We start from the raw sequence: 24,975 nt of genomic DNA, 5'->3' as shown, positions 1-24,975 counted from the left end.
GCCTATCTGGGCACACAGCAGCAGAGAGAGATCTCAAAAAGTGGAATTAGTGAGTCATTACCACTTCTGCCTGTTGCTAAACATATCACAGTGCCTCCAAATGCACGGTCAAAATTAACTTACAGCTTTCAGCCACTGCCTCCTGCTCTGCTGATCACTTACAACTGCTCTGGCAGAGTTAGATCACTGATGAATGGCTGCTCTGACAAGCACTGCATGTTATGATGCTAATTTTAAATTACCCAAGGACAAACCTTCCCTTCTGAAGTTGTCGCTGCCAGTTTGCTGTGCAAGCCACTTCAAAGAGGAGAATTGCTGCATGTGCAGCTCAATGCTGCCTTCAGTGCATGCCCAGGGGCTGGCCAATGCCAGGAGGTTTCAGAAGGGAGGAGCAAAACTGTGTTTCCTCCTCCTTCTTGTTAAAACTATGTCCATGACTTGCACGTTTTCAATTCTAAATTCTTTTCTGTATTCTGTTTTCACTCTGCATTTTGTCCAGGGGTTCCTCAGTGCTGGCCTGTAAAGAAAACAGGATATAATGGGTGCTGAAGCTCATCCTGCTGGCTTTGGAAATCCTTCAGCTTTCAGGCAATTTTTACCGCGCTTGCCTTGATAGAGAAGAATGAAATGCAAATAATTCTTTAATAGTGTAATCACTGCCTGGATTTTGCTGTGTTTGGCTGGGGGGATCAGTGTAAAACCCCAGCCTGTGCTGCAGCCCGTTCATTCCCCGTGCTGGAGCTGAGCAGTCACCCCGCAGGCCACGGCCCTGCTCCCTGCAGCGCAGAGCAGTTCACGCCCTCATTTCCCGGCTGAGCAGACACTGTCACACACGCAGCGCTGATGTTCTGGCTGCAAGTGGAGAGCGCGGCGCTTCCCTGCTCCCACCGCTCCAGACGGGGCCTGGGCTCCCTCTACCGAGAGCGTGGAGCCATGGAAAAGGAATAAACCCCGTCCAGGCAGAGGAATGTCTGTTGCCGGAGCCGAGGAGTGCTTGCACGGCAGGAAAAGTGATATTACAAAACCACAGAAACCCCCAAGTGCTTCTTCGGAACGCTGGAGCTGGACACAACCACTGAGCCAGCACCTGAAGCAAGCTCTGTTCAACAGCTGATTGCAGAATATCCTGTCATCCCCCAGAAATCCATCAACCTTAAGCCACACAGCTGCAGAGGTGTAACAGAGCTGAGGGAAAGTGGCTGTTTAGTTATAAAAGGAAATTGCAGTAGATCACTCCCCCAGTCCCAGGACAGGCCCTGCCAGGTAGTTCCCACTTTTTTAACAAAGCACAAAGGTCTCTCACCGAGGGCAGAAGCAGCACAGAGTTACCTTTATTGCCTGTGTAACACCTGTAGGAAGGGACAAGCAGAACACGGCATAAACCCATGCACAACAGATACATTAATGTCTCTTAGAAATCTTTCAGAAGAAAACTTGGAAAGCTGATACACCTCTACAGCCTCATGAGCTAGGGTTTCTTGTTTATAAACTAATGTTTTTCTTTTAAAGCTGGTATTTTAAAATGGTATAGAAATGCTTCTTTACTAAGTGAGTTAACTTATTTCACAATAAAAATATAGTTTAGTTCTATTAAATTTTCTTCTGAAAATAAATGTTTCTATTTCTCTATGACAATAAATTACAATGTATCACAAATGTAGGCTTTAAGCAGAGTTACAAATAAACTGGAATTAAGTATTCCAACTATAGTCTGATGGAATTCAAGGCCCTTAGTAAGAGATAAGCTGAAGGTGCATTTATAATCCAAACTCAATTTGACAAGGTAAATACATATAACTGAAGTAGATTTAATGGGATTTAGTGCTGCGGTACTTGTATATAGGATAAGTATTCATGAATTATCTGCTCCTCTTCCTCGAGTGTTAAATCCAGATAATCCTCTTCATGTTCAGGAATATCCTCTAGGATTTCATTGACTGCATCAGTCTCCATGTCTTCATCTGTTGGTGAACTAGAGGAACCTTCCAATAAAAAGCAGCAGCAGTGAATTCACCAAGAAAGCAGCCAGTGCTCTCCCTGTTTCACCAGCGTGGCTGTTCTGCCAGCCCCTTCCTGCACAACCACCTCTTACAATTACTCTGCAAAGGACAGGGCAGGAAGGCCATTTTTCCTTATTATTTAAATATAGTGCAGGAAAGCCTTTAATTATACAGCAGGGATTACTACAGCTCTGACAAATAATGAGAGAAAAAATATATGCAAGGTTCTTCTTTTTAAGTGGAAAGTTATCAATTCTGGTTCTGTCCTGTAAGGGACATGATGGAGGAGTATGGAGGCAGGTCAGCCACCTGCAGAGCACAGGTCGGGAATAAACTCCTTAGCCCTGCCCAGGACACCCTGATGTCACCTTTTCTCCTGGGCTGCACCTGCCCTGTCACCTCTGGTCCCTTTGTCACTGTCACTACAGGGAACAACAGCTGCCTTCCTGTAACTGTGCTCCCAATAAAAACAGCCTGAGGCATTACTGCAGCCCTGTGCCACGACTTCAGCAGAAATTGCTGAACTATTTCCTACAAAAGCCAGAACAGCCTTGCCTTCCCTTCCTACCCTGCTGGATGCAACACTCACCTGCAGACTCTGTGAGCAGGTCCTTGGAAGAAGTGGATTCCTCTGATGGACTGGACCCTTCTGAGGACAGCAGCAGTGAAGGGGGAAGAACTCCCCCATAATGAGCAAGGGTTTGGGAAGCCAGGTGGATGTTCCCTTTGAAGACCTTCAAGGCTTGCTCTGCTGACTCACGGCTGAAACCCATGTATGTCAGCTGCAAGGGGAAAAGGAATAATATAGAAAATGTGGGAAATCCAAGCTCATCTGACACCAGGGTCTGACAGGAATCTGACTCTGCAGCTGACAGTCATCCTCTCACACAGAGAAAAGCACTGCATGCCAGGAATTCCAGGACACTGACTCTGGTTTACTGGAACAGTTAACAACAGGGCAGTGACCTATTAAAGGCATGGGGATGTTGAGCAGGATCAAGAGCCTCTTGTCTAGTACCAGACCAATTCTTTTTCTGTTTTCAAAAGGAAATTTCAAAGCACTCCAGTGTATCAGGGGGGTGCATGTGTTTTTGCTAGGCAATAGAGTTTTCTTGCCTGGCATCAATAACACAGCCACTCTAACTACAGATGAGCTTGTCAGACAGCCTGTCACGAGAAATACACATTTCAACTCTTTCCCTTGTGCACTGCAGAGTCTAGAGACTTGAATAAATTTCTCATTTGCTGTCTTTTTTGGGATAGAGCATTACAGTGCACACACTTTCCCTCCACACCCACACGTGGCACGTTGGTGCAATGGGCAGGAAGTACACACAAATTACATGTTAGCCTGAGTGACTTCAGCATGAAGAGTGAGTGGATGCCAGACCCTGGAGTGTGACAGCCTGAGTGACATGGGTCCAAGAATACTTGTATAGCTTTACTTCAGGAAAATCTGCAGTCTTTGCAAGCACAACTCAGAAACAAGGCAACCAACTCACAAGAAAGCAAGTGGTCTAGCTTACTTGCTCAATACTTTCTTGGGAAACCTGAAACTGGCCCATGGCCACAGAATCATCATCATCATCTTCCAAGAGTAACTCAGGATTGTCAAGAATAAACTACAAGAAAAGAGAGAGAGATCAGAATAAAGTGACAGAGCTACAACAGTCCTCAGCACAGTTGTGTATGCAGCCCAGTGGTTGATATAAGCAAACCTCAGCCAATTTAAGTGACATTTGATTTATTGGGTCATGAAGTGCAAGTTCAGTCTTTACAGTTCAGACAAAGGAGCTATGAACTAAAAAATGTAGACTACAGAAAATAGGAATCTGCTAAACAATAAAAAAAAAAAACAACCAAATTTCTTTTGTACAACACTACTTCTACAGAAAAATCACTTACCTTAAAGGCTTGGTCCAGGTTTCCCCGTGTCTTTTGAAGAGCTATCTGAGCAGCTCTCTGTGAGTAGCCCATACTCTTCAGGGTATTGATGTCCTCCAGTCGCCGCCGCCTTTTAGCTCTCTCCTCCCTCCTGATCTGCGCCTTTTCCTGCAAGAGCACAGGCACTGCAAGCTCACTGTGCATGGGAATGCTTTAACACACAGCCTCTGCATGAAGGGCTTCTTGGATTTTTTTTCTTCAAGTTTGAATCTCTTGAGGAAAAGGCTTTTTTTTTTTTTTTTGTAAATACAGACTGTGCTGCCAGACACTGGCTCCTAAATAAAGCTGCATTTCCATGAGCCAGCCCTGTCGCCACACTTCCGCTCTGCAGATCGGATCTGGTGCCATCACAGCTATTCCAGGCCCTGTGTGGTAAGTGACAAACCCATTTGGCAGATGGGCCCACAGACAAGACTTGCCAGGGACAGACAGTCAGAACCAGGCAGGGAGCCAGGGAGTTCTGTTCAGTCTTCCCTCAGCCAGTTGGCTCTTCTGTCCACACTTCACTGTGCTGTCCAGATCTGAAGTCTAGAAGTGCCTCCTCAGCTTACCAGACATCACTTCAGATCTGGACAGCACTATCTTCACTCACTCTAGCGCAAAAAAATCTTTTCCTTCCTGGATCTTCCAAGTACAAACCCACAAGAGGGGGCAGCCAAGCCTGGGAGTGTCAGCTTGGTCCTGGTGGTTTATTCCCATGTCACTGCTGAGTAGCAAACACTGGTGCAAAGCCTTCCCATGTGCCTCTGTAGCACAACCACAGGTCTTTGGCATGCTTGTCCCATCTGTTTTGAGACAGAGCTTCCCCTGTTAGTGCATTAAGTTTTGGTTTCAAACTTGTGCCAACACGTCCAACTGTCAGCTACACCAACAGTGCCAGAGCGGGATAATCCAAGTCCTTAAATCAGCACCACACTGCCCTGGCCACACAACCCACATCTCATGGACACACCAACTGAGGTGATCTGTGATTTAATGCTTCCATGCCCTTACCTCTCTCCTGTTGGTGATCAGATTGGCAGCATGCTCCACATTCCCGTGGCACGCTCGCAGGGCAAGGCGAGCCTCCTGCTCCGAGAAGCCCAGGAGCGACAGGCGATCCACTTTATCAGGATCTATGGACAGCTCTCCGTACAAAGAGGATGCCTGGATATGAGAAGGACAAAGTGACACCACTCACACTGTTAAAACACAAACAAAAAATGCCTCCCTGTTTCAAGAATAGGTTCCAGATGGAACCCCAACTAAGGGGCTGCAGTGAAGGACTCCAGAGTTTTACCCAAAGGTGTCTTACCTTCTGAATGTACTCCGCAGCCTCCTTTTCTCTGCCACTGTGGTAGTGCCCAATCCCTTGAAGGAGGTAAAGCCGCAGAAATAAAACCTTCTCCCGACCATAGCTTCCCTGAGGAATTGTTTAAAGAAGGAGAGGGTACCATGTAGATAGAAGCATGTGGTAGAACACCAGTTCATTATCAACAGAACACTCTACACATTTAGAGAAGACACAGTCTGGGTTTGTGACACTCAGTGTGGACATAAAGCATCACACCTAAACCCCTGCTGATGTCTGTGCATATAAACACAAGTTTGTCATGACCTTTTTGCCAGGCCAAATATTTTCCCTGTGCTCACAATTACAGAATCAGGTAACAGGCTGATGATACACAGGAAAACTTTGAACTTCTAAAAGCCAGTCTTGCAATACTTGAACAGTAACTGAATACATGTAGGAAAAAATCCAACCCTAACTAAATCAAATCCAGCATACTTTGATGTCAATAAGCCTCTCATGATTCTCTCCATAGCATCTCTGGAAGCACCTCTGTGCTGTGGACAGCTTTTTCTCTGCATCATCCAGGCAGTCCAGCTGCTCCAGACGGAAGTAGCACCACACTATATCCAGCTGCAGCACTGCGTAATTATCAACTGTGTTCAGCAGCTCCGTGCTACACTCACTGGAAAATAAAACAGTTAATTTTTTTTTTTCTGGGAGAGGGTTGTTTATTTCCCCTTCCCCCCACCACTTTTTAACATTTCTAAAGCAACACTAGAAGTGTGCACACTCATGTTGGAGAAAGCACACTCTTTGTATCTGAGGCAGGAAACTGATGCCAGGGGAACAGGAATCAAACACTGATCCCCCATTCCATTCACTGATACCCAGGACTGATGCCAAGGTTACATCTTGAAGCATCACAGTAACAAAATGAGCTGTGGCTACTGTTTAATATGGCATCTCTAAAAGCATAATGGAATTAAACCCTGAGTAATCTTTGGGAGGACTGAGAAACTGCCTCAGTGCACATGAACATGCTGAGAACTGTGCCAGTCTCCTTGCACACCCACACAGATGAGAAACAGACAGGGACAGTATTACTTTTGGGATCTCAAAAGAGCAATTTAGAGCTCTGACAACTGATAGGAAATGAATTTACTTGCAGAAGGCCTGGTATGGTCACTGACCTCAGCTATCTGCTCCACCTTTTACAAGAAATTATTACTTCACAAGAGCAACTGCAAATGAATATCCGTAACTGTCTCTCAAGCTAATGCAATTTATAACCTGGTACAAGAATATTGACAGTTTCTGTTTATGCTGTTATGAAAGATTAACTTGCCCAGAGGCAGTATCTGTTTCAGCTGTTCTACATGAAGCCACCTGTCACTGCAAGTCAGAGCTTTATCTGCTGTTTCCCATCTGCAAGAGGGGGTGTGGAGCAACCCCAGGCAAAACTGGCCCTGATTTACATGCACAGGTAGAGGCTGTGCTGTTCCTTTATGGGCTGACAGTAAAGACAGACACAAGGACTCAAAATGTTCTTACCAGAAGTGTTTATCAGCATCCAACAAATATGGCAGTGCTACTTCATATTCTTTCTTCTTCATTAATGCTCTGCCCTTCTCATGGTAACCCATAGCCAGCACAAGTGCCTAGAAAAACAGATTGAGACTTTTGACTGCAGCTCCCCAAATCAAAGAGGTCAAAGGAAATATCCAGGAAATATCCATCAGAGTTTTTTTCTTCCTAGAAAAACACCAGTGCTATCTCACACTGCTTCACACTTTTCTCCCATCTGATAATGTTAGATACTGTCTAGTTAAAAGCAACAGATGTTACTGGCACAGGAAATGCTGCACCAAGCTCACTTTAAGTATGCAACCTCAGAGAGATTTTCAATGGTGAATGATACAAAGCTCAGCATTTTTCTGGGTGCTGCACTTTCTGACAGCACCAAACTTGTTTTGCTTTGCTATCACAATTATCTTGCAAAACCTAAGAACTCACCTCCTAAAAAGCCTCAGAACTGAAAATTAAATTTTGAGTGTGTCAGGAAAACACTCCTGCAGTATAACAAATGAAAATGTAATAATAATTCTGGATGGAAACAACCTGCAATATTTCCTCTGATCCTTGATCAATACTGATGAAATTTTGTTCACTTAAAGCACCACTGGATGCTTTAAGTCTTCAGGTGAATTATTACATTCAGCACTTCATCAGAACTGCCTGCAGACTCATCAAGTTTACAAATGGAAATAAGGCCTAAGAAACAAATTACTTTCATGCCTTTCTAGGACACCCAAAATTTATAATAGCACAAAGATCAACAAAATTAAAGCTTGTCTTAAACCCCAAAGTAAGATATGGGCCACACAGGGGTCAGTGCCAGATTAGACCTGCAATGTGATCAGGAATCAGAAGTTGTCTCCAGATGACTGAAATATTCCCCCCTATAGAGTTCTAATTCAATTGTATTTCAAAATTATTTGTATTAAACAAACATCTAGTGGGCCCAGGGTTACATCCCCAGAAAGTCTGGCTGTATTTCAATCCCATATTTTAAATGTTTCACACTTTAAAGAGCCATCTTAGTGGCATTGTAAGATGCTTTTCACCTACTTTTTTAGCTTGAGGAGGAATCTGAATTGACCTTCCAGTTTGATTAGCTATATCTAGGTATGGGACAGAGTCTGGATCCAAGTACTCCTCTGAAAGATATAAAAAAGTTTAAAATTTAAACACCACCTTCAACAGAGCAACTCTACTGCCATTAAATATATTTTAGTAATGTTAAACAAAACAGCAAACAACAAAAAACCCCAGAATTACATATAAAGGCTGCATGTCTGTTTTTCTGGACATACCAACTCTGGCCAGGTAAACATGAGGAACTTCTAGAAAGGTCACTGTGGAAAAGGCCTTGTGCATGCAGAAATTTAGACACAATATCAAAAGTTCCATGAATTATGAAGAAGTATTTTTTTTCAGAAGACAAAACACTTACGTTTTACACAACATAGCATTCAAAATGATTTATCAACTAAAGCAAATTATTTAAAAAATACAACTGAGCACAGTTGATAAAGCTGGAAAAAATACAGCTCAGTATTCTCCCTCCCCACATGTTTAATGCTTGTTATCAAACTACCAATTTTGTTTTCACTTCCATTTGATTTACAATGAAAAGATGATTTTCTTGTAGACAAAAGACAGTTAAAGAAGAGTTTGTTGAGATTAAAAGCTTCTGCCCTGTGGTTTCTCTCATGTGAAACAAAAGGATTGTTAAACTCTCAGTGCACTTCTCATAGAGCCTTCAGCCTGGGAGCCCATTACAGACTCTGCTTTTCACTCTGGCATTGGCAAAAAAATATAAAGAGACCCAACTCAGGATTCAAAATTTGGGTTCTATACCATCCCTTACATACAAAAAAAGCAAACACTTCTGTCATGTACTCAAAATCTGATTTTGTGGTAAGAAACCAGAAGCCACCAGCTTTGAAGCTTTGTTGGGGTGTTTCTGCATTTGGCAGGAATTCGTGACCTGCTCAGCTTCACAGCTCCTTGCTTGTGGATTTGTGAAACAATGGAATAGAGAAGTGATTTAAACTCACCACCAAGCACTGCAGCTCACAAACACAACCTCATTTTGAAGAATTATTACTGTTAAATTAACTAGATCCCTTTAACTTAATCCACAGTTGCCAGGAATCAACATCCCAAGGGAATGAGAACACCACAGCCTTGTGGCAGATGACAGTGACAAATGAGCTGCTCTGCACAATGAAACCATGGTTACACACAGCCATAGCTAAACTATAAAAAAAAAAGTGTTTAATGACTTAAAACACATTATGCACTGTGCTTTTGTCTACAATAAATCTAAAGCTTCTCACAAGTCATCAATCCCTTAACTGCCAAGTGCTAATTAAACTATTGATTCATATTATATCCTTCTCAAAGTGCCAAAGATTTTTGTAGCGTTCTAGTTGTGTGAAAATGGTGGAAAAAAAAAGTTTTAGCCAACTTAAAATCCAGTTTTCAAGGAGGTAGAAACCTAGAAGAGTGTGAACTGAAATTCAGCCATGGTATAGGCACTCTTCCATGTTGAAAGGCCTGTGGGAATGAAATTTTGGACCCACAAAAATTAATGACCACCTCCCTCCCTCCCAGTCTAACAAGCCCACTTACCTCTCTCTGCTAGAATTTCCAAGCCCTTCTTAGTTCTCTGCATCTTGTCATTTATTTCTTTTTCTTTCTTACACTGAAGCTCTTCCTCCTGAACTTTCCTTTTGGTTTCCTCATCACTCTGTTCCAGTTGAAGCACCATCACTTTGGCATTGTGTGTGACACCCTGATCTTCAAGGGTTTTACCTGCAAAATAGAGGGTGATTAATATAATTCAACTACTGGAACTACTGAAATTGCAAGACTTGAGAACTCAGTCAAAGCCCCTAAAAATTACTGACGCAGTCAGCAAAATTTAGAATCAGTCTTGCATCTCAAAAGTGCTTTTGAAGTTACTGGCATGTTTCTTTACTTGTTTTTTTGGTTTTTTTTTTTTTTTTTTTTTTTTTTTTTTTTAATACCATTATTTATATTTCAGTTTATTGATCTTCAGGCAAAAACTGCAATAAGAACATGTCCAGGATCATACACCATAAGAAAACAGGACAGAAAAACTGGGAACTGAATCCAAGTTCCTTCTGCCAGTTCTGTGGCTCTAATTCTGATATATTCCAGGGCCATCAGCAAAGAAAAAGCTCTATCATCACTTCCCACATGTCTGACAGGTTGAGCATGGGCAAAACATTACAAAAAGTCTTTGAAAATGCTCTTATACAATAAGGTTTTTTGAAGAAATTTAGAGTTTCTCTTAAATGTGCATTTTCAGTGTTTCAACACCAGAAAAGGGGATTTTCTACATTCATTACAGTATTCCTTTAATTGATCTAATTCTATTTAAGAATTTGGATTATTATAATTTAATACACTTCCTGTAAAGCAGAAACCAACAAATATAACAGCTGTTTTTTGGAAATTAATAGAGTTGCAAGGCATTTTTTCTTCTGAGAAGCAGAAAACTAGAAAACTATCATAAAAGTGTCTTTAACTAGAGATACATACCCAGATCAAGCTGCTTCTTATTTATGATTATTTTGACAGCATTTTCTTGTAATGCATATTCCTGTGCTATCCTGTGAAATGAATAATTTCATCCATGAACATTAATTTTTAAGCTTATACAATATTGTTGATTCAATAGCAATAAAACCTAAAAATAAGTGCTTATAAATGGCTTAATTTTTTTGCTACAAAAGGCTGCTAGAAGTAAAATAACACCATCACAGAGGTTTATGTACTATATAGAGAAAACCTATACTATATAGAGAAAAAAGGGAAAAAGCAAAACAGAAAATTATCTGATTTTTTTTAGGCTTAAAAACACAAAAGAAAGAGAAAGTCATGTTCAGTGTTCACAGGATCTGCCTGGTTACAGACTTGGAACACTGGTACTTGCTGGGGATTTACACAGAACTATCTTCTTCCTGTTTTCCATCTGTTAAAGCACAGCTGTTCCCATGAAGAACTGCCCTACAGGGACACTGGACATCCTGTTCAGAGAATACATGCTAAGAGAAAGCTTAAATCAAACAAAAAGTGGGTTTGTTTGCATTTTTATAAAATGCTCTGTGACAGGGTGGTGTCTCATGAGAGGAGCACAAAGGGTGATTGCACTTACTGGGATCTGAGCTCTTTGCCTGTGATGAACAGACTGGTCTCCAGTGGGATTTTCCTGCTCTGTAGTAATTATATTGGGTGGGGAAAAGAAGGAGGGAAAGAAAAGCATGATACCAATATACTCTGGACATTTTATTAATTAACTGCTCTACAACAACATTTCTTTTCCAAATAACAATCATATTTATGGCTGGACATACATAGCAATAATTTCCACTTCTGTACTTGCTATAATGCTAAAAATAAGCATCATAACAGCAGGATATTCAGAATTAAATAAATCTAAATTCAGAGCCAAACAATTTAAATTAATTTAATTATGCACGTCCAATCTTAACTGTGCTTTGCAATTATGCCACTCACCTGTGACTGGCTAAGTTATGATTAATTCCTATTAGTGTCTCTGGTCCCAGATTAGATAAACTGGAATTTATAATTAATTCATTCCCCTATTTGCCCAGCAGCATTATAAAGTAGAATTATGAAACTATTTGGTTGTTTTAACTGCATGGCAATCACTTAAAACTCTCTACCCTTTAGCCCAGGTAATTATTTTTCACTACAGGAGTATTTTATGCATGAAAATAGGAGTTGAAACCTGACTCAAAGGGCAAAAGTGAATTCAGTTCTCTGTTGGAGAAGGTTTTAGGAGCCTGCTCGACAAGGCTGAGCTTGGAATGGGCTGCCAGGGAGGTGGTGGAATCTCCATCTCTGGAAGTGTTTAAGAAACTTCTGGAAGAGAAGTGCCATGGTTCTGCTGAACCATGGTTCTTGGTTGGTAGGGATTGGACTTGATGATCTTGGAGATCTTTTCCAACCTAATGAATCTGTGACTCTGTAATTCTATGTATCCATGAAGGGAACAGGCGAGTGCATCACAACAGAAAATCCTGCTCCTCATGCCCAAGTTCAAGTGACATCAATATGCTGAATCAACTTTAGGTATTCTACAGCTGAAAAAAAAAAATCTGCTCTTCATTGCTAATACAAGAAGTTACATGAGAAGGAATCAAATTGAAATAGACACTTAAATCTAATTTACTTTTCTTAATTGGAAGATTATTTGCCATTAAATCCTAAAGTGAAAAATTACTAATCTCCTCAATATTATATTCCTTTGCCATGCTATTTCCATATACCTGAGAAACTAAAATATGCAATTTCCCCCTCCCCATTTTTTTCTATACCTGACACGGATCACTCATGAAACACCTGAAAAAGCTGTAGTGAAAAAAACCTCAAAGTAAACCTACTCAAACCTCAAAACAAAGCTATTTATGCAGACTTTACTGCAGTGTTACTCACTTTTCTACGAGGCAGATAAATATCAAGTCTTGCAATCCCAGTCACTTTAAAATTCTCATTTCCTGTCCCACGCTCAATTGCTTTACACCGGATTTCTTCCAGCATATTCTCTGTATCATTTTTATTGATATTCAGCTTGGATGAGTATTTTTCTACAAGCTCCTGAAAAAATGACAAGAAAAACTGGGAAAATGCACCAGCAGTCAGACATGGAAGATCTATGACATCAACTCAGAGAAAATATTTACCTTCATCTCTTCACCAGCTTCCTTTTTTTCATTTGTGTATGGTGGTTTCCATAGCTGAATTTTGTCCTCTCTTAAGCAGCTTGTCAGTTTTGCTATCAAATACTTCTTTTGTGCCATTCTGTTAAAATAAAAGCACAGTTGGAAGGGAAAAGAGAGAAAAATAAAGAATCCTTTAATACAGCTTTCCTGTAGTAAGATATTCTGCTTTTCAAGAAGTCTAAGTGACATTGTGGAACTCTGCAATAAATGAGGAGTATTAAATTCATTCCATGCATTTTGGTGGGGAGGGGAAACTGAGGTCAAACTATAAGAAAGAATAATTGAAAAGAGGGTGAAATTTGGATTGGAGTAGGGATAACTTACAAGGGCCCTGCCATTTCAAGACAAATTAAACCTCTTCCCATCCCCTCATGTGAACTGGGATTGCATCAAAATACATAAAAATTGACAATTCAGTTGTTCTGCCCTGCTCTGGATTCACCAATTCTGTCTCAGCTCAGACACAGCAGGAAACTCTGAGCTAATCAGCATGACCCTGGGGAAAAAACCAAACATCCCAAAAAGCAGGGAAGGCAGACAGAGAGCAAGGAAAGCTGAGTGCAGAGATCTCAACAGAAAAAAAAAACCAAAAACAAACTCCAGGTGCATGATAAAGCATGGGAGAGTTGTGGCTCTTGGACAGCTTGGGAAATGTCCTTTAAATTAGACAGAAAAGCATTTAAAATGCTGGCATACATGCACTAAGGTGGCCATGAAATTCAATTAATCAGTTTCACTTCTCTCTCAGAGTGGTTCCCATCTTTCATTCTTGTTTAGTGGCACACATCTCAGGAGAAAAGGGAAAAATTCCCCCAGTTTCAAAAGCTGCTCCTGGCTCAGAAAAACACTACTTCAGGGGGTAAAAAAAAGTAGGCAAATATTCAATTTATGGTAAGTTTACTTGTCAGCCTTACCTCAAGCCCAGTTTCTTTGAGCTACAAAGAATTCCCTGCAAGCTGCACTGACAACAGTTTCCCCTAAAGAGGAGTCAGAGGGATGAACTGGGCAAGTGGATGGTTTAACAACCCTTCCAGCTGGATCGCTGTCATTTGCACAGTGTCTGTCAAAACCAGCACAGACAAACACACATTCTTTTTCCTGCTGGGATGCCTCTGCTATTATTTGAGAGCCAAGGCAAACAATGGCATTTACAAAGCTAAAAGTGACAAAACCACTCCATTTTCAAAACACTGCTATTAATGCAGCTTTCCCCCTTTCCCAAAACACACCAGGGAATTCTCATTAAGAGCCTGTAACCATCACTTTCCCCCTTTTAAGTTATGCTGAAGACCCATTTTATAGCTACAATTCAGCTTAACATTTGCAAAAAAAGTTACTCATGGTTCTGGGTCACTCAGATAAAATTTAAAATTGCAATCTATGCCTAAGACTAAGAATTGTAAATACAGGTGACATTTATAAACTGGTCATTCACCTGTTTATAAATACTATAGCTTGGTAAGTTTGTGATTTCTAATTAATCGATCAAAACAGAAAACACTACTGCAGTCTTCAATTAAACTTATTCTTACTAACACTCTATTTAAAAAAATAAAACTTTTACTTTCACAAGCATGAAACCTATGATTTTATATGTAACATTTCTAACACTTATAATAAATTCCATCACTAAATTGCATTAGAATCCATAGCAAAAACATTTGTGACTTACTCTTCCATCAACCATGAAACGCCACAAGAGCTCCTGAGGCAATTTCACTTTCGCTATGAGTTTAAAGGGACTTTCTCAAAACTCACTGGGGTAAATAACGGGGGAATTTCCCCAGAAACGCTCTTAATGCAAGACTCAGCTGTTGTAAATAAAATGTCCCCCTCTTAGGCCAGTTTTACGTGAAATAAAACAAGTGGAGAAGTAAGACGCGCGACCTAAGATGCAACAACCAGGTTCAAAAGGCAAATTGCTCACGGAAGGAACAGGGGGCTGTCAGAATGGGTGGATAATAAAGCAGGACACATCGATTTTCCCTAAAAATGAGGCAAGCACAGCTCTGACACACTTCACCGCGGCTGGCCGAGGGGAAGCACTGAAACAGCGTCATGAGCAAACCCTCAGGGACAGCAGCTCCATCCCTGCGGGCCCGGGCATCCTCATCCCTCCCCAGGAGCGCTTCCAGCGCCTCCCGTGCCGGGGCAGCGCCAGTGCCCCGCTGGCCCCGGGCAGCCAGCACGGCCCCGGCCCCTGGCACCCACCTGCGCCCCGCGGGCTCGGCACAGCCGCCGCCGCCGGGGGAAGCTCGGGGGCCGACGCAGCTGCTCCCCTGAGCTGCTTCCCGGCAGGAGGGAGGCGAGGGCCGCGGTCCCTGAGGGAGAGGATGGGCAGCGGCTCCTACGGCAGCCCGGAAGGCCCAGGGAGACGGGCGTGACGTGGGTGAAGCCGCGCCCCGCCCGCCATGGCCGCCCTGCCCTCACTCGGAGGCGCCGGGGCGTGCCCGCTGCTGCCGGGCGCGCAGTGTGGCAGAGTTCCCTTGGGTGGGGTGTGCTGTGGTGGTTGGTCTCTGCCTGCTTCAAGACTAGTGAAAAAGAAAGGAATTACAGAATCACAGTGTCAGTTAGGCTAGGGAAGAGCTCTGAGGTCATCGAGTCTGACATATGGCGGAACGCCACCATGTCAGGCAGACCATGGTGCTGAGTGCCGTGTTCCCGTCTTTACTTATAATCTGCAGGGACTGGGACTCCACCGCCCCCCTGGGCTGTTGTTCCAGTGTCTAATCTTCTTTTCCATGAGGAAATTCCTCCAAATATCCAACCAAAGCTCCCTGACACAGCTTAAGGCCCTGTCCTGTCATCCTGTCCCTAAGGAGATACCCCATCCATGTGTAAGAGATGTGCCAGGAGCATGGCCATGTCCTGTTATCCTGTCCCTGAGGAGATTTACCCCATCCATGTGTAAGAGATGTGCCAGGAGCATGGCCATGTCCTGTTATCCTGTCCCTGAGGAGATATACCCCATCCATGTGTAAGAGACTTGCCAAGAGCATGGCCTTGTCCTGTTATCCTGTCCCTGAGGAGATTTACCCCATCCATGTGCAAGAGAGGTGCCAGGAGCATGGGCCAGGCTCTCCTTGGTAGTGCCCAGCAATAGGGCAAGAGCCAGCAGGCAGAAACAGGGAAATTCCACCAGAACATGAAGAAAAACTTCTCCCCTGAGCAGTGACTGAGCACTGAACAGTTTGCCCAGAGAGGCTGAGGAGTTTCCCTCACTGGGGATATTCCAGAACCATCTGGACACAATCCTGTCCCATCTAGGATGGCCCTGCTGGAGCAGGGAGGTGGGACCAGGTGAGCGCTGTGGCCCCTTCCAACCTGACCCATTCTGTGGTTCTGTGAGACATAACCCATGAAACAGCAACTTACAAGTTCTAAGTCACATCCAATTGTTAGAAAAATAAATTAATTATTGGTAGAATTGCCATGTTAAGGTTTAGGGCATGACATGTTTCAATGATCTCAGACCTTGGGGAAGGTTAAGAGAGCTTGGTAAGAAGGAGCTACTACTGATAGTGGACACAAAGAATGCAGAATTTACAAGCCACAAGGACATTTGGCAGAACTCCCAAGATAAGGAAGAAATAAATAAAACCAACTCAGTAACTGTGCTGAAATCAGCTCCAACTGGGTAAAAGGTGATTCTGGCAGGGAAACATCACAACAACTGACCCAAGAAACCCACAGATTCAGAAGATGAAAATGTGCTTATTAGCATAAGAAGTGAGAGAATCATTAACCAGTAGAAGATAGAATACTAATTAAGAAAATACCTATTCAACTTGTAGCAGATCAATAATAATGACTTTGCTTGCTAAAATGTATAAATAGTAAAAAGTAAATAGTAAACTAAATAGTAATAGTAAAAAAGTAAATAGTAAAACGTTTTGATAGTGGGTGTGCTTGATTTGTGGAAGACCACCAGCACCCAGGCTTGTACAACTCCAAAATAAATAATGTCTTTCTCAAGTGTGTAATTATTGGCTTGTTGCACACTGGTTATTGTGACAACAGCAAGACCTTCTGGCTCCAGAGCATCTGATGGCTCATCCATGGAATGTGATGGGGGTCCCCAAGGCTGCCTGAGGGACTGTCCCTCCGGGAGAGGCTGGGTCTGGGTTGGGGGTGAGTGCTCTGCAGCCACCCCTCACCTGCCACCTCTGTGTGTGTGAGGCAGAGTTGTGCAGATTGGAGGAGTTTTTTTCTGTATTTTTTGAAGGCAGCAGTGTTGCAGGTAAGATTTAGCATGCGAGTTTGTATTTCCCCATCAATGGGGGTGACAGGGTCTTGCCTGGTTTGTGGTGCTGCCAGAAGTTAACCTGGCTTCAGAAACTGGGCTGGAAGAATCCATGGGGGCTGTGGAAAACCTGGTGCTAAACACCCCTTGGTGCCAAACACCAGCTCAGGTTGAGGCAGTGCTCCAGTGTCACTTCCAGTCCCCAAAATGTCCAGGAATGGGAACAGGGAGCAAAGCTTCAAGAATTTGGCAGTACAACATGGCTGCTCAATACTGTGTTTTATATTTGAAGTCCTCAGCGAGTTGGGGCTCATTTCTGGAATGTTTTTGGTGCCTCTAAAAGACAAATTTTTCTTTTAATGGGTAACACCAGTTACAAGTAACTCACGTGGGCTAATTCTTTCATGTGACCAGCAGCATGCTGTCCAAACAGCAAAGGGATTTCATTCTATTTTATTTATGTGTGACTGAAATAATTGCCCAGCAGTGTGATTTATTCTAGAATGGATGGACCTGAAGCACTGTCCTAACATTTTTCTTAAGAAGTCAGGTAAACGACCATGAGAGTCCCATTTTCAGCTTTGGAAATGGGAACCTCAGAGGGATTATGGGCTTGTGAACAAGACACCGAACTAGAATTTCAGGATTCCATGTTCCCCCATGTGCATAAATCAGTAAGGCTTGCCTACTGATAGATAAATTTGCTTTATGGCAGTCTTGAGTTCAGTGCTTGAAACTTGACTACATCTGTGGTGACAGCTTCTGCCCATGATGGCCAAACATGAAGAAGTTAACAGGAAAGGATTTGCAGATCAGGTGCCTTTCAGAAGTGGGACTTCCTAGTATTTGAAGTTTTAGGCTCTTTTCATATTTTTCTGCTTCATTTTCACTACAGCTACTTTAGGAAAAAAAACTGTAATTTTCTTGTTAGACAATTGTGTGTGTGTAATATTCCAGTCTCTTGAAATGTTAGAATCGCAACTTTTCTCACAACTGAAACTACCCCACTAACAAGTGAAAACTTAATGAAAATGCTCTTTAATAATGTCCTTGGAAATTAAATTGAAAGATTCTCCAAAGGCAAAATACCTTTTCTAAATTAGTTCCAGTCAGTACAAAGCACAGTAATATCCTAGAGAAGCCTGAGGAAAGGACAAAGTGTTTGTATGAAAGAGTTTACAAAGGAGTTAGTTACTTAGTCCATGCATAAACCTGCACTGACTTTAAAACCAAAGTTTTCAAGGTCCATGTTTAATTAAGATAACTAAATCAGTCAAAGGACAATGAAGTTTTTGAAGTATTTCCTTGCAGGTAGTTTCTCATTTCATGTGGACTAATTGTTATCTAGTATTTCTCCTTGTTATATCTATTAGGTATATCTATTCTTTATTTTTTTCCCCTTCTTAATCCTTCTTTAAATACTTCAACTACTGTGAAGAAAAAACCCAGTTCCTATGATGTCCCATGTCTACCCATCATGAAATAGGGAGACATTTACCATCTCCAATTTTTGTGAAGACTACATTTGAAAAAGACATGTGTCTGAACACTTGCAGCCAGAAGTGGGTGATACAAAGATCCTGTTTGTGTCATTGAAAAGAACCTGCAAGAAAGGGTCTCATCCCTCTAAAGATCTTGAAGAAGGGGAGACTACATCTCATTACAACAATAGACATGAGTAGAGGTTTTATTAACTGATTTTAAAAATACATCAGAAATTATCTTGAATATCTTGAAAGTGAATGATGAAATAATGTGTTAAAAATTATAAAGATATTAAAGATTATGTAGTCAGAATCTTCTGTGGCTAATAACAGCAGTAAACCCTCAGCAGGCTGATCTGTGTAACTAGAAGGCTACTTTGCTATTTTATGTTTTAGTCAACTTTTTGACTAAGTTTTAGGTATTACTGAATGTCCTCATTGTGAGACATACAACCCAAGCCTCCTTGCAGCTTCAGAAATTCTGGGCCCTTTCCTATTTGGGAAAGGGTAAAAGGTCAGTTTGTTGCAGACTGGCATGCCTTTTGTAGCAGAAATGTGCTGATGTGCCCAAAGTGCTGCAGTGGGTGATTTCAGAGGAGGCTTTTGGCAGGAGCTTGAAATGTTGCAGCCGTTCTCTCTGCTGAGACTGTTCAATGCACTTGAGCTTCCCAGCTGCCTGAGCTCAGCCAGTTCACTTGCTCCTGCTGATTCCTCGGTCTGCAGTGTGCCATTTCCCTTTGAAATCAGTCTCTGGTTGTCAAAACCCCATGGTGTGCTGTGGCAGTGGGAGAGATCCCAGGAATCTCCTTGTCCCAGGGCCTGCCCCAGGCGGTGCCTGCCCAGGTGGACGCGCCACAGCAAATCCTCTTCTGAGTCGCCACCCTTGGTTGTCTCCAGTGGGACCTTTCTGACAGGGACGTCTCCTCTACATGACTTTGATCTTTTAACTTTCTTGTTAATTAGAACAGGGTTGATCATTGATTCTGGCAGAGCAGATTCATGTCCACCTGCAGGAGAAATGCATTTGTGCACATTATTATGGTGGCAAAAATCAAGGGTATGGTTTCTGCAGCATTAACTCATCTGAAAAGCTTTAACATGAGTTTAAACTGTGCTCTTTCTTTCAGTGGCTGAGAGTAGTGCAAGTTCTTTTGATGCCAGGTAAAGGAGTAGAGCTACTTCATGCTTGCTTTTGCAGCATGAGGGTATAAATGGTATCCGAGATTTAGTTAAATGAAAATGGAAATTTGTCAAGACAATATTGATCTATCTGGTACTCTAAGACTCATTAACAGCACAGATTGAGAATTGACTTTCAGTAATTAATTGCTTGTAAGCAAAACTTCTTAAGGTGAGTAGGGACTTGCTCAGTGTGTTGGCAAGTGCTGTAATTTGAAAGACAAAAATGTTTTGTTTGAAGTTTGTATTCACAGCTTAATAATATTGTGATTATTTCCAGATGAAACAAGTTGTGAATGTCTTCTTTTTCTTAATGAGGGATCATTAACATTATAGGCTTGTATTTTAATATTTTAGTGCAATTTTACTATTCCAGTTGGAATAAATTGTATAAATAGCTTATCACACTAGTTTTGCTTGAATGATAACTTAGAGGAATCTGCTTCCTCTGTGAATGGTATAGCTGTAACAGCTGGAGAGATTCTGGTCTGCTTTTTTGTTTAGTTTTCTACCCCTATAAGCTTAATTTCTAAAGCACTATGCAAGTTAATGTTAAAAATGTTTAAGATATTAGATAGATAAAGATATTAATGCTACTTTAATTATGTGTAGCAGTCACCAAATTGCTGGACATGACTGGTTTTCTGTGTCTTGAAAATGAACAGAAACCGATCTATTACACTAAAGATAATTCACTGACACTACTTAGATAGACTTCAGATGGTATAAATATAAAGTAGGGGTTTACAGAATGCTGGCCTTATTTACAGGGTTGACTTATAGTGACTGTGTCTGTTGCAGTGTAAGTTCTGAAACACATTAAGGGGAGAAAAGTAGACATAGAGGAGTGCTGATTATATTTTGAGTGTCTCTGAACAACTGTTTTAAAAGGATTGTAACCCTGAGTTTGAAATTAGGCTAGTTTGAGTAGGAGTAGGCAGTTTTTTCCCTGCACAAAAACCCAACAGCACAACCTCTGCTTTACAGCTGCCTTTTGTGTCATCTTTACAAACATGTATTAGGAGATGTCAGACCCAGCTGATTTACTGGCAGTAAATGAACCTGTAAAACAGGGATTTTGCTAAGCAAGGGCTTTCACTGCTGCCTTTCTCTCCCACTGCCAAAACAACAACCCCAGCATAATATCACAGAATTTTTCTGCTCCTTGGCCATGAAGGGTTGATCTGATAAGAGCTGTTTTGCAGCATGGCTGGGAGGGAGGACCATGTCAGACCACACTGGCTCTCATGCCACGTTACTGGGAGAAAGGATACTGAGGCACGTGCAGAGCTTTGAGACACAGGTGTGTTTGTGCATCCCTCTGTACAGTGAGGGGTGCTAACAGAATTTCTCAAGGTGACACCACTCAGAGACATAAGAATACACAGTTCTCTCCCATGCAACAGTGAGAATCAAAGTTATGACTGGACCTCATCCAAGAAGTAAAGCTGAATGCCCGTTTCTTTTCCAAGAAATAAAGCTGAGCTTGGCTGGCTACAAAAACGTCCACGTGCAAATCAGAGCCCTATGTGCTGTGCAGAACAGCACCAAGCTGTGAAAACCAGAGCTTGTTCTCTGTGAGAGAAAAACCAAGAGAGAATGGAACTGAGAGACTGAGGTGAAGCACCTTTGCATGTTTTTGTGGTGTTAACTGTGCTCTTGGCTGGGCTGACATTGATAGGCAAGATAGAACATCTAGAACCTTATAGCTGGTCACCACAATAATTATGATCTGTCTTATGAGCTGATCAGAAAGTTCAGAGTGACAAATCCAGTTCAATTTTAATAGTGTGCACTGGTTTTGAGTTCAAGGTTGATTTGATTCCTTGCTTGGCTACAGGTGCAGCACACAAAATTGAGCAATGACCTTGGATAGAAATGTGATAGTCCTGAACCACTGGGTATTGAATTAACACACCTCCAGCACTGTCCAAACTTCTCAAGAAAGCTGCAATTATACAGATCTTTATTTCTGCTTTTCTATAATTTTTTCCTCCATGTAAATTGTACTTTTATATTTATATATAAATTGTGCCATGTTGCACAGTTGTTTACCCTCTGGCCATATGCTGTCATCATTAATAGATTCTTTTAAGGTTCTGGAGTGGCAAAAGTTAATCTTATCTCAACTTAGCTTGGGAAATACTTGGAAGAGATTTCTGCAGTCAGAGCCCCAGTATTTATTCTGTTGTGACTGCATGTGCTGAATACTCCCACTTAATTCCTAAAGTAAATACTGTTTTTCAGCTTCTTAGCCAATAAATAATGAATGCACTGCTGTATTATCCCCTAACTGGTGCCTTTCAAATCTTCTCAAGGTCTTTGTTCTCAAATAATCAGGAGTGGGCAGAAGCATGAATGTGGCTGTGTGTATTGGGGAAGAAACAGAACAATGTTGTTTTCAGGTGATTTCTTGGTTACTAACCCCTCTGTCCAAAAAAAATTAAAGAAGTTAAAGGGTCTTAAGTTCTTTTTAAAGGTCCAAAATTTCATGACTTCTGCTTACAGGAAGTGACATACAAAGCTAAAAGTCCTCCAGAAAACTTGGAATTACCATTCCAACTGTGGTGCAACAAACCTACAGTGCTCAAAATCCCCGTGGTTCCATGGAAGGACAGCAGCTCTGCCAGGCAGGAGCAAAGCAGGGTTTTACTGGTAAGAACAAAGGCCTTTGGCAGGGACTTTTAAGACCACAAGGGGCTGAAGGTGATCTCCTTCCATGAGGGTTTTGTGTGTCTGGCCTTTGAGGTTCGTGTGTATGTGTGGGGTTTGTGGTGGTGCTGTTGTTGTCACCCCTTTCCCAGCACAGCCATAATTTTACCCTCTAGGGTAAAACAATTTCCTGTCAGTGCAAATCACTGATCCATACATGGACTGCCTTTTGGAACTACCTGGAATTTCAGGATGGTGTAGGGCAGTCCTCATATGCCAATGTTCATTTCTGCTCCACATTTTCCTGAAAATTGATGCATGTAACAGGTGCAAAGTGCTGAGCCATGCAATAGGCTTTCCCAGCTCCCACAGGAATGTGTAAGGTAAACTTTTAGGACCTTGAGAACTCAGTATAACAAAAAATTCCCAAATTCTGGCTGCTTCTAACAGTGACATGAGTACTTTCCACACAGATTTTTTGAAGATAGAAATTAAGTGCAGCAGGTTATGTGGTTTTGTGAATGTTTTGGGGAATGTGCATGTATATAAAAATATTTGTATGTGGATTTTTAGCCCTACTACATTTTAAACTCCCTAGAATCTTGTGCAGTTCTACTTTCTTACATATTTTAGTCTTCATCTAAAAATGTCCTTGCAAAAAATCTGCTCTAATTACATTCATTATATCTGAAACTTCATTTGAATTAATCTGAATAAAGGCTTTCGCTTGCTTTCTTTTAACTAACAGATTTTTGCTATAACTGATTAGATGGGCTGTTTTGTCTTCAAGTTAGCTGCTTTTTGATACCTGATAAAATAAGCTTGTAAATATATGTTTTTCTTCCTCACAGAGATTTTAATTCTTTTAACATGAGAATTTCAAAACATTTGGATGAAAGAATATTGAAGAAGCAAATCTGTTGTATAGTTCATAATTACATGGGTTTTTTTCTGATTGTTTTGATCATGAAGTCTTACACGGCCAAATGCTGGAACTGCTGAAAAATGTAGAGGAAAATGTAAAGAATGAAATATTCTAAGTCCTACACTTGTTGAGGTAAATACTAATATGAGAGGTGTATGAAGCATGGGGTTTATATTAAAATTAAATTCAGAAGACAACTTCATTAGTTGTCTTAGTATTCTCAATATCACTTTAACTTGGAAAGCTAATGTATCAGTGTAGTATTGTCAGTAGGAGTCTAACTAAAAACTTTAAATAATTGCAAGTTTCTTATATAAAATCTGTTTGATATGGGAGGTAGATGAGTGATACATATTCTTACTTGTTTTTCTATTTATGTTCTTTCCAAGCAATATGCACTGAAAATAGTTTCAAAACAGGAGCTTTTGTTCAAAACTTGTATCTTAGTTACCCACTATGATTTTTAATTAAAATTATATTTTAACAACCCGCCAGCTTGTGCTTGTTACTTGATATTTGCCATTATTTCCTGTAGTCTTTCTTTACACAGATAGAGAAGGGAAAAAGAGAAAGATGACCCAGAATTGCTGGTTCTGATGGAAGCATTCAAGAGAGCAGAAATATTACAGAATACATTGCACAAGTACACTTATCATAGACATGAACAACATGGTTACTGTAAAGGTTACTATTTATGTTTAGAACTTTATTTTACTGATATAAAACCTGTAAAACCTTACCTCAAATATGTTCATCTGTTTCAAATACATAAAAATATTTCACTGACATGAAGCTTATAGATATAAATTTAAAACCACCTTTCAGCAAAACAAATAAAACCCCAAAATGACAGAAAAGGAATTCAGTTCTACATCTCTTGAAGCTGAACACAAAAAGAACAAACTGAGTGTTATTAGAGATTTAAAGAAATAATCTTTACATTACATAGGCATTTTTTTTCTGCAAATAGAAGCGTACCTGTTTTATATACAATAATGTGTGGTTGCAGTTTTTGCTTCTGTTTTATATGGTCATACTGCTCCTCAAGCATGCTTACATCCATCCTGGTGAGCTTCTTAACACCATCTGAAACCTGTGGCTCTGAGCTATGAGTCACTAAAAAAATACCAGTCACGTATTTGTAAGCCTTCACCATCTGTTCCAACAAGGAAGAAAAAGCCAAGCAGAAGCAGGACATTTCCTTCATTGTGCCGGCAAAAAAAAAAAAAAAAAAGCAAATCAAGTGTGAAGCATCTGAAATCTTCCTAAATGAAGGAGTGACTTTCTTCCAAGCACAGTGCCTTGTGTCAGGAGCTGCCTGGTCTGCACTGGAGCTGTGGATGTCACTCAGGTTGTTTTCATGCCGAGTGCCCGGAGCTCCTGCAGACAAGAGTTCAGGATCAGGACTGCATAGCTGGATTCAATGTTTGCTTAAGGTTGTGAGCATATGAACCTTTGCCAAAAAAAGCAGTGAAGTACAAACCCTCACTGAACACAGCCAAACACAGAAAAGGCTGGGCAATACTGGTTTATGTAGCAAAGTTAATTCTTAAATGCGTGCTGTTGTGGAGGGATCCCCAGGCCAGGAGTTCCACCTGGGAAATAGTTTTCTTTTTTCCTGTGTATTTTGTGTCTTTCCCCCCCACTCTCCCTTCCTTAACTTTCAGTTACATTCTTGCTGACGCTTCTTGGGGCAGTGGGGTGGGAGGGGAGGGTTTATCAAGCTTTCATACTTTTGTGCTTATTGTTGCCTTTCAAATAATATGTTAAAAATATTCAGGCCTGGGTGCAGAGTCAGAAAAATATGGGCCAGAAACACTAAGAATTGGGAGGCTGGAGACAGGAATGCCTTACTCTGACTCATTCAGGACTTCTGCTGTTCTTTAAAATGACATAAACTACAGAAATAAGAATTTTGTTAATGAGAGCTGAGAA

At 41.3% G+C, this 24,975-nt stretch overlaps 2 protein-coding genes across 4 annotated transcripts; both read right to left on the bottom strand.

The window, feature by feature from the left end:
- Positions 1–1,308: 1,308 nt before the first annotated feature.
- NUB1 (negative regulator of ubiquitin like proteins 1) lies at positions 1,309–14,917 on the bottom strand. Of its 3 annotated transcripts, none has more exons than XM_058808440.1 (15): positions 14,769–14,917; positions 12,519–12,636; positions 12,271–12,432; positions 10,967–11,025; positions 10,351–10,421; positions 9,415–9,597; positions 7,846–7,934; positions 6,769–6,875; positions 5,713–5,899; positions 5,239–5,346; positions 4,938–5,090; positions 3,906–4,052; positions 3,527–3,622; positions 2,590–2,782; positions 1,309–1,982 (listed from the first exon to the last, which is right to left on the bottom strand). In XM_058808440.1, the coding sequence occupies exons 2-15, from the start codon at positions 12,633–12,635 to the stop codon at positions 1,819–1,821; spliced, it is 1,836 nt and encodes a 611-aa protein (XP_058664423.1). In that variant the 5' UTR covers position 12,636; positions 14,769–14,917; the 3' UTR covers positions 1,309–1,818. The 3 variants fall into 3 exon arrangements, with proteins under 3 accessions (XP_058664423.1, XP_058664413.1, XP_058664404.1); XM_058808430.1 differs by lacking the exon at positions 14,769–14,917 and adding an exon at positions 14,230–14,248; XM_058808421.1 differs by lacking the exon at positions 14,769–14,917 and adding an exon at positions 12,882–12,901.
- A 3,649-nt stretch (positions 14,918–18,566) lies between these two features.
- C1H9orf152 (chromosome 1 C9orf152 homolog) lies at positions 18,567–24,247 on the bottom strand. Its single transcript, XM_058818956.1, has 2 exons — positions 24,019–24,247; positions 18,567–19,291 (listed from the first exon to the last, which is right to left on the bottom strand). Exons 1-2 carry the CDS (start codon positions 24,245–24,247, stop codon positions 18,720–18,722), a joined length of 801 nt encoding a protein of 266 aa, XP_058674939.1. The 3' UTR covers positions 18,567–18,719.
- Between the last annotated feature and the right edge of the window lie 728 nt (positions 24,248–24,975).

This window comes from Ammospiza caudacuta, chromosome 1 (genome assembly GCF_027887145.1).
Source record: "Ammospiza caudacuta isolate bAmmCau1 chromosome 1, bAmmCau1.pri, whole genome shotgun sequence".
Lineage (NCBI taxonomy): Eukaryota > Metazoa > Chordata > Aves > Passeriformes > Passerellidae > Ammospiza > Ammospiza caudacuta.
Note: the sequence above shows the minus strand (reverse complement) of the source record. Positions and strands in the feature narration are given on the sequence as shown.

What these genes read in the sequence shown, in the direction of transcription:
- C1H9orf152 (XM_058818956.1), bottom strand. Translation starts at nt 24,247, where the DNA reads ATGAAGGAAATGTCCTGCTTCTGCTTGGCTTTTTCTTCCTTGTTGGAA. An exon ending in CATTATTGTATATAAAACAG is followed by an intron (nt 19,292 to 24,018) that starts GTACGCTTCTAT and finishes TTTCTCCTGCAG; the next exon opens with GTGGACATGAATCTGCTCTG.
- NUB1 (XM_058808421.1), bottom strand. An exon ending in GGCAAAGAGCTCAGATCCCA is followed by an intron (nt 10,422 to 10,966) that starts GTAAGTGCAATC and finishes TTCATTTCACAG; the next exon opens with GATAGCACAGGAATATGCAT. An exon ending in TGATCACCAACAGGAGAGAG is followed by an intron (nt 4,053 to 4,937) that starts GTAAGGGCATGG and finishes GTGCTCTTGCAG; the next exon opens with GAAAAGGCGCAGATCAGGAG.